This window comes from Centruroides vittatus, unplaced genomic scaffold (genome assembly GCF_030686945.1).
Source record: "Centruroides vittatus isolate TY-2023 unplaced genomic scaffold, ASM3068694v2 contig_345, whole genome shotgun sequence".
NCBI lineage: Eukaryota > Metazoa > Arthropoda > Arachnida > Scorpiones > Buthidae > Centruroides > Centruroides vittatus.
In genome coordinates, this window is record NW_027122170.1 from 2,640,069 (window position 1) to 2,655,856 (window position 15,788).

The 15,788-nt window shown below is 32.5% G+C and overlaps 1 protein-coding gene across 1 annotated transcript in view; it reads right to left on the reverse strand.

Annotated features, from left to right (window-relative positions):
* Sap30 (SIN3-associated polypeptide 30) overlaps positions 1–15,788 on the reverse strand; it is a 34,258-nt gene that overhangs the window by 2,275 nt on the left and 16,195 nt on the right. The window contains exons 2-4 of the mRNA XM_067269060.1: positions 13,712–13,890; positions 7,945–8,067; positions 7,603–7,701 (exon numbers count right to left, since the gene is read on the reverse strand). Of these exons, the coding sequence (XP_067125161.1) occupies positions 7,603–7,701; positions 7,945–8,067; positions 13,712–13,879 (390 nt within the window). The 5' untranslated portion in view covers positions 13,880–13,890. The remainder of the gene's footprint in view (positions 1–7,602; positions 7,702–7,944; positions 8,068–13,711; positions 13,891–15,788) is intronic.

Sequence of the window (15,788 nt, forward strand, 5' to 3'; positions counted from 1 at the left end):
CCTTATAAGGAGTGTTATCACTCCTAAGAAAGGGAAAAAGGTCAAGATGAATAATAATTGTTTAGGGTAAATTCGATCTCCAACTGACTCATCGATGTAGTCATGAAGTGAGATGTGTGTCATTCCTGACCTTACTTTTGCTTATTTTAAAAAGGTCAGAAATTAACTCCCCCAAATTATGGGATTTTCATACATGCATTCCCCGTAAGATGTTTAAAAAAGGTCAAACAATATGTTGATTTGGAACACAGAGAACTTCTGCGCATGCATTTGCCTCAAAATATGATTGAAAATTAAATATTGTTGTCAAGTACAGTCTGCCATGCCATTGACAGACACATTTCCTCCTTAAAATTAATGCACGTGGTTCTGCTGCATGCTTTAAAAATTTCGGTTTTATCTAACTATTTGAGGTGTTCTGGGTGTGGGGTGGTAAGAATAATTCTGGATCCAGAGAAGTCCGCCGTAATATCTGGGTCTGTTGCGTAAGTGGAGAGAGCGGTGGTACTCCTATTATGCTGTCATATTTATGTTTCCGTAATCTGACCTCCATTGAATGTTTAGTGGAGCCAATATGCACCATTTCCCTGTCACACCTGTTGTCTCTGATAGGGACATTATAAATGCCTGGTAGTCTGTCAGGGAGAGTCTTTTCCATTGCATAGTATGTTGAAAATGGAGGGCATCTCCTGTAGGTAATACTGACCTGATGTCTCTTGACAATTGTGGTGTACAATTGTCAATACAATGATTTTAAATGGGGTTAAAAGTGAGGGAGATCCTCTCCTTATCCTCTTCCTGTTTATCTCTCAGTATTTCCGTGGAACTGGTGGATGCTTCTTGTGTGCGTCTGTGGCGCTCACATAATTTTCGTACAAGGTTGTTGTAACCATGTGCTCTGGCTATCTCTTCTAAAGTCTTAGTTCCTGTGCTAGCACTTGTGGAATGGAAGAATGTGTGAATGCTCTTCTAACCAAGGCCCTGAATGCTGCAATCTTGTATGGAAAAGAATCACACAATTCAATCGGATCCCCTCACTTTTAACCTCCATTTAAAATCATTGTTCACCACAATTCCCAAGAGACCTTAGGTCAGTATTACCTACAGGAGATGCACCTCCATTTTCAACATACTCCACAATGGAAAAGACCCTCCTAACTCTGACGGACTACTGGGCATTTATAATGTCACTATCAGAGACAACAGGTGTGATAGGGAAATGTTGGCTCCACTAAATGTTCAACAGGGGATCATATTACGGGAAAGTGTGCAGCAGAACCATATGCTTTAATTTTGAGGAGGAGATGTGCCTGTCAATGGCATGGCAGGCTATTGACAACAATTAATTTTCAATCATATTTTGAGGCAAACGCATGCGCAGAAGTTCCCTGCGTTCCAACTCAACATATTGTTCGACCTTTTTTAAACATCTTATGGAGAATGCATGCACATACCATATTCGAAATCCGTACCAATCGATTTAAATTCAAATATCAACGGCCAGTCTATTTGAATTAAAAGAAACCCGAAGAAGTGCCCAGGAGGGGTAATGAAAACATTCATCACTTAAATGTTATTCACACCAGTTAATTGGTTGGTGAGTCGTACATTTTTTAAACAACAAAATACTTAAGAACCCAAAGTTACAAGTTATTCTGTACCCTCCTCTTGGTTTGGATCTAACACATCAGACTTCAGTTATTCCCAATTTAAAGGCAACACAGAAGGGTCAAGACTTATTATTGAATGTCAAAATTCGAGCTTCTAAAGGAAATCAAACCAAGGGAAAAATCGGTAAGTTCTTTCATGCGCAGAATATAAAAAATAATCCAATGATTGGAAAAATGTGTCATTCTAAATGGAGATTATGTCAAAAAATGAATGTGCGATTAAAATAAAATGATTTTTACTACTTTCTAAAAATGGTAACATTATTCTCTCTCTCTCTCTCTACCAAAACGAATTATATAAATGGAAATCTTATTTATCGATCAATTCCTGTAAATCAGAACAACCTATACAACAATTCAATAAAATTCACGTGATACACTCGCACGTGAAATTATACAATTCTTTAATGAGTTTCACAATATACTAATTGGAGCTTCAATTTCTTATATGATTTCAAATGTTTTCATATAATTTTTCTTCATAAATTGTTTAGTGTCGAAAGAACACTGTCAGTTAGGCACTTTGGAACATGACAAATAGATATTGGGCTCTTCATTTATATTTACAGAGATTAATTGAGTTTTATTACAGACTGAGATGTAATAATGACGAAAATATTAACTTTCTTCACAGACTGTGCCAAACAATGCAATAAAGTGAAGAGATAAAAATCTTCAACGGTTAAAATTTAATATTATTTTACAATCTTTAGACATTCTGTATAAATTTGATAATTTGGAGGATGACTGGAAATATGCATACATGCTACCAATGGAAACGGCATTTTCTCCATCTACAAAATTTGTTAGCTCGATCTGTATTTCACTCTTGGCATTGAAACATCTTAAAAATTCATTCGGGATCAAATTATATGACAACGAACATAGAAATACAGTGGAACCTTGCTTAACGAGCATAATTCGTTCCAGAGTCTTACTCATAATGCAAAACACTTGTTAAGCAAAACAATTTTTCCCATATAAAGTAATGTAAAATACGATAATGCCAAAAATTGGCATTCCACGCCAAAAAAAAAAAATACTCAAATATTTTATGTATAATGTTTATTCACAGAAAATTATACAATAAACATTGTTAAGAAGCGTGAATCATCATCATCTTTTCTTCTAGCGTGGAATGAACTAACCTGAAATGCGAATTTGATTTGCAGAAAACAAAAAAAAGAAAAAAAAAAAACAGATAATTTGTCCGATAAACACACCAAACGATATGCCAAATTCTTGGGCTACATAAAGGCTATAACTACATATTAGAAATTAATTAATTTGACTAGAGGTAGACAGTTAATTTCTAATATGAAATTATAGCCTTTACGTAGCCCAAGAATTTGGCATATTGTTTGGCGGGTTTATTATATAACGGGCTATGGTTGTCGATGTTTATACATAATATGTGTTGGAAAAAGTTTGGAAAAATGTGTGATCGCGAGCGACACTAAGATGCTAGCCGAACGAGTGCTAGATGGAGCATGTGCACAATCCGGGACTTTCCCTCTCCTGGCCATTCGTTAATTTTTCACAATTTATTTTGTTCATTAAGCAAGGTTCCATTGTAAGGTTGTTAATACAATTAAGATTGAATAAATTCTCACTGTTTATATCAACAGATCACTGCTATTGATCTGCAACACAAAAGAATTATCTGTTATTTGTCTCCTAAAAGACCATGAAGAATTTCTAAGTTAAATCAATAAAATTTTTGAAATGTTACAATAAAATCCATCTTGTGACTACTGAATGACTTGTCAAGACTTCAAATGTCAAGCTTAAATAACTTTTTTAAAAGTCTTGTTAAAGAATGATACGCAAATAAAAAATAAAAATCACTTTTGTGTATTAAAACACACCATCACATAATCTAATTACAATAGACTCTGTCAACTAAAATTTGACTAGCAAAAAGAAAAAGATGAAAGAAATAATACTTTAAATAAAAATAGAATTAATTTCCAGTGGAAATGCGAGTTTAAACTTGGCACACTGACCCATGAGTAAGCCCACACATTGCACACCACATATTTGTCTCCCACTTCCACCAATTTTCCATGTGTAAACTCACCGCTCAGTTGGGATCAACTGTTTTTCAAATTTTGTGTTCTCACCCAACCCAAGTTTGTCTTTGTTTGCTTTTAATTACCTTATTTCAATATTAATATCGAGTCACTACAGAGTTTACAGTATTAATTAGGCTTATTTTTAATAGTAATTCTCAAACAACCAGAAACTACATTTATCCACATCTACCAATCCCCATAACTAAGAGTCTTCTGTATATAATAGGGTTTGTTGATTTTTAAAACCCAGTTTTTTGAAGAAATTCATATAATTTGAAAACCAGGGTTTCCCAACTAAAAAACCGGTTTTTGAGCCTATATTTAAACATATAAATAAATTAATTATTTGATTAAAAACATCAACATTTTGACACAAAATCGTCTCTGACATAAAATGGGAACATTGTTAAATACTAAGTTTTGTAAAACTAACTACAAAAACAAAAAAAATCCCCCTATGCCTAAAAAGTGTCCAATTCTCCCTACAATAGGAAGAAATCTTTCAACTATCAAAAAACAATAGAAAGATTTGTACACTTAAAAGAATGCCTTGTTTTAGCTTTGAATGACATCGGTGCTTCTCACACATGGAACAAAGCAGAGTATTGTAAAATTGTAGAGCTTAAAGTTTAAAGACCAATACATTTAGTAGCTGATGCCTTAGGATGACAAAGTTTGCATCTTGTTGTCCTATTTATTAACAAGTGAAGGCATATTTGAATTTTTGTTATGTGAATTTGAAAAATTTGAAAACTGAAATTAGTTCCAAGTTGTTACATGCTGTAGAGGTAGGAATTCAAGAGAGAAGACAAACGGGATTAGTAACACTTCTCCTTCATCTACAAAATCCACAGAACGTTTGGACAAAGTTGTCTAGCATATTTCTTCCACTAGCTGCAAAATCTGATATCATCAAGCTATCTGGACAAATATTATCGAGATCATATCCAAATTATTCTATAGAAGATGACTGATGATGAAAAAGTGAACGAAGAAAAAAATTAACCCATAGCTTTAAAAAATGCTCTGGAAAAATCAATACATAAATATCTCCAAGAACCTGAAGTGACTTCATCCGGCCCTAAGATACTAAAAAGAAGTTTTTAGTATCAGAGGGTACAAACAGAAGAACAAAAAATTTAGATTTATTATTTAATGCTTTAAAGATGATTAAACCCAGCTCAGTAGCAAGTGAGAGAGTTTTTTATATTTCTGGCAATTTTGTGTGCAAAATAAGGACAGGGTGAGCAATAGATCCACAGATATTCTTTGCATTCTAAACTCATATTTTCTTAGGAAAAATAAGAAATAAAATAATATTTTGTAAGCATTCATTGTTATTTGTTTTTCTTTATGGTTTTCTATGGAGTAAATTTTATAGTTTAACGTGATAATCTAGCATTTCCTTTTTTTTCTTTTTTGTTTTGTGCAGACCAGGGGTCGGCAACCTATGGCACGCATACCCGACATGGCACGTGAGACCATTTTCGGTGGCACGCTAAATGAATTAAAATATTAAAACAAATAAATAAATAAAATACGTTGAAAATTATTATTATAAAATGATATTGAAATTGCAACGCAAATGTTCGCTCGGCTAAGTTTTGCGTTCTTATCTGTCTACCGAGGACTTAATAAGTAATATACCACCCTAGAATGGCTCATAAAAGACAAAAAGTTAACGTTCGATCTTTTCGAGACATTTCGACCAAAGAATATGGATTTCTATAACAAAAGGGTCATGCTGTTTGTACTTTATGTTACAAAAGTGTCGTGTGTTGTACTTCAAGTGTACAAAGACGTTATCAAAGCAAACATCATTCTATGTTTAAGAATGCTGATGAGAAAATTGAAGCAATTAAACGAGCTGTTTCTGGTTGTAAAAACAAACTAATTTTTTTAGTCAAAGAACTAAAAATAAAGCCACCGAATATAGTTATAAAATTGCTCGATGCATAGCTTCCAAAGGCAAACCTTTCACAGACGGTGAATTCATCAAACAAACATTTTTGGAAAGTGCCGATATTTTATTCGGTGATTTACTAAATAAGGAGACATTACTGTCTCGAATTCGAGACATATCTGTCTCTGCGAGATCAATTGAAAGACAAATAACAGATATGGCCAATAATGTAACAATTAAACAGAAAACTGGATTACAAGAAACCTCTGTGTTCAGTGTTGCTGTTGATGAAAGCACTGGCATGAACGACGTGGCATGCTTAGCAATAGTTGCTCAATATTGTGGAAAGGATCAAATTTATGCAGAATTATGTTGTTTGATTCCTCTTACTGGTACAACTACAGGACAAGACATTACTACAGCATTTTAAAATTATTTTGAAAATCAGAAAATTAATATAAATAAAATATTTTCGTTACTTCTGATGCTGCCCATGCAATGGTTGGAAAAGAAAAAGAGTTTGTTAAACTTCTTGAAAATCATATTGGACATAAAATATTAAGTTTCCACTGTATTATACATCAGGAAAGCTTAGTTGCAAAAATCTCATCACAGAGTTTGAATTATACAATGGACACAGTTGTTAAAACAGTTAATTTTATTGTTTCACATTCTTCATTGACACACAAGCAATTTAAGTTTCTTTTAGAAGAAATGAAGAGTGAATATACGGATCTTCCGCTATACAGCAATGTTCGTTGGCTTAGCCGAGACAATGTCTTAAACAGATTTATATCATATTTGGAAGAAATCAAGCTGTTTCTTCATGAAAAAAATAACAAAATTTTCCGGAATCAAATGATGGTTATGCAAATTGATGTTTTTTGACTGATATAACACAACACCTCAATTAATTAAATTTGCATTTACAAGGTACTAGGGTCAAACAGTACTAGAACTTTTTAAACACTGGAAAGAGTTTTCATCAAAATTAGATATATTTTGGCGTGATATTACCACTAACGCTTACAAATACTTTCCAAATGTCAATGTCTATGCAAGAAAATTTACTGTTAACAAAGATGAACTACGAATGTATGTTGAAGGCCTTAAGAAAGGATTTTCCAAACGATGTGAAGACTTTGAAATTCATGCACCCATATTTTCCTTTCTTATTAAACCTGACTTATAAAAATAAACTAAAATGTATAAAATATTTTCTTTTATGTACAAATAAACACACAAAGCCATTGTAAGCCACGAACCTGCCCTATTGAATGAACTAGAATTCTGAGAGTTCTAATTTCTAAGAACATATGAGTAAAACAAATATTTCAAAATAAAATATCAAAACAAAATTCGTAGAATCGTGTCGGTGCGCGGTACAAGTTTGTAAAAATCATTTGGTACAACACCCCCAAAAGGTTGCCGACCCCCGGTGTAGACGTTGGTCGAAATATTTTATATTCAAATATTTTATATTAAAAATTTTATAAATATTAAATAAATTTAAAAGTTTTAAAATAAGTTGTAAACATTCCTTATTTCCATTTTTTGGGTGGGGGGTGAAAATTCGAAAACCGGTTAAAACCAGTTTTGTAGAAAAGTTGAGATTCAAAGATTGGTTTTTTAAAAAGTCGGGTTTTGTATAAACCCTAGTATATAAATTTATATTGGTTACTTTTGACAGTAAAAATATTCTTGTGTTAAAATACTGTAAAACAACGTAACAAGTACATTACCCCAATAATGGGAATTTAACCGTATTACTAATAAACTGATTATTATTTCTTGGGGTAAGATGATAATTAGTCAATTTTTTTAATATTTAGTAGACTAAATTGCTAGACTAGTTTATTATAAAAAAAAACTTTAGACCCGTCGATACGTATATAGATAAAATTTAATATGCATAAGTAAAAAATTAATTAATTCAATAAAATGTCGTACGTACGTCAGCTAACTGAGCTTTATTAGCACTGGGCCTTGTTTGGATCTTATAATGGCGTTTATATCGACGAAGAGTGTTCAGTTGTAATTGAAATAAATCAACCTGAGAAAAAGAAAGGTATAATTTTATATATTTATAACATGATTTTTGCATTCTAAAATTAAAATATTTGTGTTGTTTAACTCAATTATTAAGCATTCAAAGGTAATTCTAGCACCTCCATCTGAAGGAGAGAACAGATCCAAGCATGTATTTTTGAATAAAGAGATTATTTATTCTTAACTTTAAGATTAAAGATTTCACATAAATTTTTTAAGTTATTGACATTTAATTAATTTGACTCACTTCTGGTAAATCGATATCCTGATCGTTAGAGCCGTTATCATCATCGCTATCTTTCCGTTTTCGCTTTGCACGGAGACTCTGGATGAAACCCTTATGGTAGTCACAAATGTATATGTGGCGAGCCTAGTTAAGAAAAAAATACAATCAAAATACTTAAATATTATTTTTGACAAGACTATGCCTTGTTTATAAAATCGCAGTGCCGTTATGGGTCCACACCTTAGAGGTATAAGGGAAACACGTTAAGAGTTGCAATTTGGCACAGAGTATTAGGTGCCCAAATCATGCACACACAAAAAAAAATCAGACTCGCAGATACTCGGGGGACTGAGAACAGAGTCAAAATAAAATACAAAATGGCGACATCTTTCTACAAACTGGCAAGAGTGCGAGATTTGCGCATGCGTATATCATCGGAAAGTTGGAAATGCAAACATCAAAATCGAATTTTGATAAACAAATCTTTGAAAAAACCTATTTACCTCTCCGGTCGTGACCTACTGACCTAGACCAGTTGACCCAAGACATCTCGTTTCGGCATCGGAACATTTTTGAAACTAGATGGCACTAGTTGTTATAATTTTATATTAAAAGTAACTTCCGAAATATAATCTTTTTTTGTTTTTACATTTATTAATATATTTATTTTGTTTGTGCAAAATATAAAAAATTTCAGATGATACAATAGCCAAGATTATTTTTTTCAACATGGGAAATTTTCCTTATGCAGCAACAAAAATTCAACTTGGGCGACATGCAACGAACAGAAATTTCAACAATGGATAGATTAATTTCACTGAAAATGTCTTATGGACAGCGTTGCCAGATTTGGCTACTTTGTAGCAAATTTGGCATAAAAAAATGTCATTTGGCACATTGGCTACTTTTAAATTTGACTTGGCTATAGTTTTTGCTACATATTATTTATAAATATAATAGTTGAATAAAAATGCACTTTAAAATGGTGTTCGTTGTTTTTTATTAATTAGACACCCAAATAAAATAAATATTTGTGTTTTTCAAATAAATTTTTGTTTGTCTCCTTTATAATAAATGAATTTATCTATTTCTGAGTAAAAATTGAATGTCTGTAGAAGTAATTTTTTAAAATATCCTTTTTCATGATAAAGTTTTAATACTTATTACTATAATCTAGACATGTTAATTCTTAAATAATAAAAGTAGACAAAATAATACAGTGGGTGATCGGATAACGAATACTTTTGCAAAAGATTTTTATGTTCGGACAATGAGCACACGTTCGAATAACGAACACCTCACACAACAAACACAAGAAGCAACGTAAAATAATAAATACCAATTGGTCTTCCCTTGTCTCCGGGCAACAATTCAAAACTTTTTGGAGCGTGGGAGAAGTCGACATCAACGCTCAACCTGGTATATATTGATCGGATAGTATTCCTCCGAACTTTGAAACTCTCTAAAAGAACTTTGAAACTATAAAAGAATTGTTTCTGTCAGAAACAATTCTTTTATAGTTTTCGCGAGAGTGGGTTTTTATTTTTGAAAGGTGAGAGTATAATAGCAAAAGGTAGAGAGGGCAGATGATGTTTGATGTTGCTGGGCAGTATGGTTCAAACAGGTATACAGTAGGCCACAGTTCAATATTATCTAAGAAAGATACTGTATAATCAAGAAGACTCAAGCAGCTTAAGGAATGACAAAAATCACATCTGAGAAATAAAGATCATCAAAGAGTGCAAAATAGAACCTATAACTGATCTGACGACAGAAGAACCCCAAGAACTCTTGAATGAAGAACACCAAAAAACTCAGCAAGATGTGTTTTCTTCTGAAAAAGAGGATTAATGCCAACATCTGCTCTTAAACATCTTTTGAAGAAGTGGGAAGATGTCAGAACAACGATCTTAGAATGGCATCAAAACCAGGTTGAGGTTAATAGGCTTGGGGATCTCTACAATTACAATCCTATTAATTACTTCCAACAAATCCTGAAGAAGAGAGAAAAGCAATCGACATTAGACAGATTCTTTAACAACTACAAACGGAAAAAACATGACTAATAAAAATGCAAGACTGTGTATATATGTATTATTATTATTATTACATATAAATAAATGTGATAAGAAAGTATATATTTCTTATTTTTTTGGGGTCTCCAGAACGAATTAATCAAATTCCCATAGAAACCTATGGTAAATTGATAATCTGTTAACGAACAATTCGGATAGCGAACAAAGTCTTGGAACGGATTATGTTCGTTAACCGATCACCCACTGTATTAATTTTCCTACAGTTATTTAATTTGAAAGTCGACCGAGATTTCTTTATTAAAGTAATATGTGCATTTTGAATATATCAATACCCTTCATCAATTTGGTTTTTGTTTTTCTGTTTTAAATGATGTTTTAAAAGTGATTTTAACTTTTCCTTATGCTATTTTCGATGATAAATTTAATATCTGTTTTTAATACTTTAATTTGTTTTTGTTGTCTACTTTCTGTACTGTGGGATGTAGGAATTCTTTATCTATTATTATTATTAATAATGTACAGCACATATTGGCTTAATAAAGAATCTATTAATCAAATTAATTAAATAATTGTAGTTTGATAAATCCTTTGTAATAGCAAATTAATAACTATTAAGAATTGTAAAGGCCCACTTTTAGCGTAGGAGGTCGAAAAGCCACGCGACCGAGATAATTGGTCCCACCTGGCGTTGGGGCTATAAACGGCCAGGAAGAACAAATGAGTAGCGTCTCCGTTTAGGGGTCAATGTGTTTGCCACGTGTCAGTCGGCTTGGAAAAATGTAAACAAGGGATGGACGCGACTGTAAGCTACGTCGTCGGGAGTAGGGCGGACGTCTTTGGAAGCTCCCAGGGGAAAGGAAGGACCCGATTGGTCGCAAGTTGTCGCCGTGGAACCCCTTAAATTGTAAGGGTGGCGAGAGGAACGGGGAGAAGGGCGAGAGACCGGATACGTGGTAGTCTCTGACACTTAGGAAGCCCATGAGGTGTAGAGAGAGTGTTCTCCTCTTAGGAATTCCTCTGAGAAGGGTTAGTGTAGAGACCGGACGGCCACACGGTTGAGCCAACTCCAAAAACCGACCAGAGTTTCCCCAGGGTCTAATAGTCCCCAACAGACAAGCTGTACGTGAGACACCACACCTTTGTTGCATCGTCTGTGTAATGTTGTCAAACTTGTACATCCTGTAAATATTTGTTTTGTAAATAAACTGTAAATATTCACTGGACTGAGTGTGGAGGTGTACTTTTCTACGAACCAACGTAGGAGCATTCTCGGGCCGTAAGAACTAACCCGAGACGGATCATCGTAAAGATTGTAGCGGATTACGTAAGGATCTTCACTAGAATATTACATAAAGAAATTATTTTATAGTCCGTCTTGGCAAGATCATTTGTTGCATAATTCGTTGCAATTTACTTTGCAGATAAAATATGAGTGTTCTCTACATAGAAAATTATAATGTGTGCATATATTTTGAGTCTTGCGATCCTTATTTCCGATCAGTTTACAGGCCTGTAAATTGGCTGAAAACATTTATTGTGATTAAAGTTATTGCTGAAAAAGCACGAATGGCATGTTTATTTTATTGTCAAATCTCGGGTTATTAAAAAGAAACTTTTTGAGTTGGCTACTTTTGGGCTACTTTTTAGAAAATTTTTGGCTACAAACACTAAAACATCTAGCAACTCTGCTCGTGGCCAGCGAAGTTTGAATGATTGCGTCTCACCCCGAGTCTCTGAGACATAGTCTTGTCCCAAAAATCGGCCTTGCCATCTTACTTGTTATATTAATTATTTAATTGGGCTCTAATGTGGCTAATTACTTATAAAGGTGTTACATAATTTAGACTAAAGATAGGCAGTTAGTCACCATCATGTATTAAATTTAATAATTAAAAATAAATTAATTTAGAATATTCTACAAGAAAACATTAATCCAGAGTTCTACTAGCTAAAAAAGTAACACACTGTCACAAAAGCTGAATTAGCGGTAGTTTGTGGGCATTATATCATTATACTGTTTACATATACATTAACTGATTTACATTTATATTATTATTGTTCATAATTCAATTATCTATATAATTTTTTGCAAATAAAATAACAACTATTAATACAATATCATTATGGAAAAAGTTTATGATGTGATATTTAGAAAGAGAAGCTGTTACTTGTGATGGCAAATCATTAGCATGTAATGCCATTACAGCAAAAGATTTATGAATAAAACTAGAAATGATGTTATTTTTTATATTTTTGAGCATATTGAATATTCTCCTTATCAAATAAAATAAAAATAAGCAAATAATATTTAAATATATATGCAGAGGTTGTCGACTAGATGTGCTTCCAAAGCTGCACTTACAGAATTAATATCAATAAGAACTGACAGTGTGGTAATACAACATAATGCGGTGATGCCAAGAGAACACTACTTTTGTTGTTCGTTGGAATAAGCTTGCATCATGTCCATGCAATAATAATGTGATTTATATTTTTTAACATATTTCTATTATCTTTAGAGGGTAAAGCAATAGTATCTAAGCTTCTCATTCATTCTCCAAATGACTGGACACGTTACGTGAGCCAAACTGAAAATATTCAAGAACTACGCATTACTTGTGAATAGTTCTTTGGCCGTAATGAATATACATTATACAGTAGAACTCCAATTATCCGAATCAATTCAGATAATCGCAGTTCTGCTATACTTACAGGTAAGTATTCAGATTCAAGAAATTTAATCAATAATCATACGTGAGTAAAAATGTAGGGGAGAGTAGGGTAATGGGGCTCACCTAAGGTATTTTGCATATTTTTAAGAAAACTTAACAATATTGTGAGTTTTTTTAACAGTCGGTGTACTCTAAGGAATAAAGTGCATGTGTCAAAACTTGAGTATTCCTTTCCATATTGTTTTAATTATAAAAAACAAAAAACATTACATTGAACCCCATTACCCAACCATGTGGGGATAATGGGAACCATCATATAAAAACAATGAAAAAAGACTGAAATGTTAGAAATGATTGTTCAAAAACTAGAAAACTTTTATTTAAAGTGCTTGAACTTAGCATTTAAAACACAAACTATGCTGAAAACAATATATTTATATAAAAAATTGATAATTTGTATGCAAAAACTTAAAAACTTTTATTATTCAACACAGTAATCACAAATGTAATGATCTGGTGAATCAAATCCGCTGCATTCAGAATGTGCCCAAGCAGCACAAACAGTACATCTTACCAGAATTCTTTGTTTCGCCCAAATTCTCCACAGACGTTGCAGGTATTATAGCATTGCTTGCATTTATGTCATTGTCTTCATTATTATTTGATTCTCGTTGAGCCCCATTACCCCTTCACACCATTTTGTGTTTCTAACCTTGACTAGACACGACGGAATAAAGTGAAATCATTTCTTCATATGTATTTTAATAGTTGAGGGAATAGTTAGCATTAATATATATTATTGAAACAATACATTATATACAAGGGTACATACAGTCAAACATATGATAGTGTTCCAATTAGAAGAAAGATGCACAAAACTGTTTTTTCCTCACACAATCAAGCATGTGCAGAGAACAGGCACCATATTCAGAATTCAAAGTTGGCTCTGTAGTTGCTAGATGCAAGCATCTGTTGGGATTGAAAATTCTGAACCATTTAGCCAAAAAACGGGTGATCTCTATTACCCTACTCTCTCTTAATTTGTATAAAATATTAAAATTTTAAATCAGAATAACTTACGTTGGGGTCGATGTTTAATTTTGACTTTCGCTGAGTGAGCGTTTTCTGAATGCGTTTATTGTAGCTCGCATTGCCTGCCGGTCGAGAACATCTTTCGTTGTCGTCCAGAAGACAGCAAATCTGATTGTGGCTGTTTTGAGTTTCTTCTTCTGTACTAAATCCATTCATGTTTGATTAATCTAATGAAATAAATTCACTATAAATTACAAGTTTTAAAAGACAATAATCATAAAAATTGACATATACTTTATTTTTATAAAGTGACAGAACATTTCCTAACTAAATAACAAACATAACTGTATACAACTTTTTCTAGTACTTAATTACATGAAGTTCTGACTTAAGTGCCAGTGTTGCCTGGAAATATGTAATCAGATATAATGACATTGTGCATTACACACAATGGCATGAAATGCACAATGCATATAGATATATCCAATGAAAACACCACAGGAAATCTTGTCAGATGGTTAGAAAACTACATGCAAACAATCTCTTTAGAAATTTCAAAACAGTAAACGAACATTAAAGTCACTGGAATAAATTACTTCTCCCTCAAAGATAGGAGAGATTAATATACCTTCTACATTTGGCATGATATGAAAATATAGTATTTTTTGTTTAATTGTTGTAAAAATAAACCTAGAATAAGATTTTGTTTTTCTTAAAGTTTCACACGAAGGTTACAAACCCACAATCTTCACATTATCTATGCTTTTTTTTGCCATCTTCAGTTTTATAACTGGCAATTTCTTTTAATGCTTTATTGCTAACAATATGGCAGTACATAAAAAATATAATTTGCAGCTATATAGTCAAAATCCTCTTCAGGTTTCTTTTGATTATCTATCATTTATTAAATATCAGTGCTGCAAGTAGTACTGTTCATAAAAGTGTCTAGATGTTTGTTGAACTGTTCAAGCTTTTGGAAATATATTTGGTAGCATGGCTACACTTTGTTGATGGCACAGCCGTACGATATCAAACTTTACGATACTACATAGCATAAACAACATAAAATTCTTTTTACAAATAGCATAAATAAAAACTATTTATATATTTGCAAGAATTTCTTAGTGTCTTGACAATATGACAATCATTTTAATGTGTCTCAAATATTCATTTCAGTTAGTCACTTACTAATGTTTTATTGGAATTTAACTTTATTCAGAACGTCTCATACCCAAGTACTTTTGAACTACTTACCAATCTATCCTTAGGGTAAACTTGAAAATGTTATTTGATCTACCCTCAAAGACAGACTGGTGACAAGCCCCAAAGTATTCAAGTTCAAAAAAAGGTTCTAAAGGATGTTGACTTCTGACGAAACATAGGTTAACAGATATTTGAGTTGAAGGGATTTGATTTAGGATTCATTTTAGAATCAACTGTGAGATAAAATAAAAAACAACAAAACTTTTCTTATGGAGAATTGAAATCAGTGAAATGTACACAAACTCAATCCTTAGTTTTAGAAAAATAAAGATAATTATACTAACTAGATTTTCATACTAAGTTAAATGTTATGAAACTCGTTTTAATTTTATTATCTAAATCAGAGAAACATACTTATAAATTTACACATTATATCTTTACTATAAACTGCATACCATTTGAAATACAGTAGATCCCACTTTTATAGCCTGACTTTTCCCCAAAAACCGTCAAGTACACTATTGTAAATCATACCCATATTTTGCTCAAGTTTGTAATGAATTTGGTTCTAAGTTTCTTCCAAGAAACAGAATTTGAACAATACAAAACTAAACTGAAATGGCTAGTGAAGACATTTCGTAAGCCACGAGAGAAAATTTATGTTGGTTATAAGAAAAAAGCAGTAAAGAGAATAGTTGTGAGTGGAGGTGTACTTAATACAACTTTATCAAATTATAAATTCTAAATAGTAAAACAGTAGTTTCAACTTACAGCTAAACCTCATAATTCTGTTAACGTACGGTAGGTACTGTACATTACAGTACGCATCAATCTCAGCCACAACCAATGTGCCTGTGAACAGTTTAATAAGCTTTTACTGGAATGTCTGGCAACTTAACAAGATGGCAGAAGCAAACAGTCC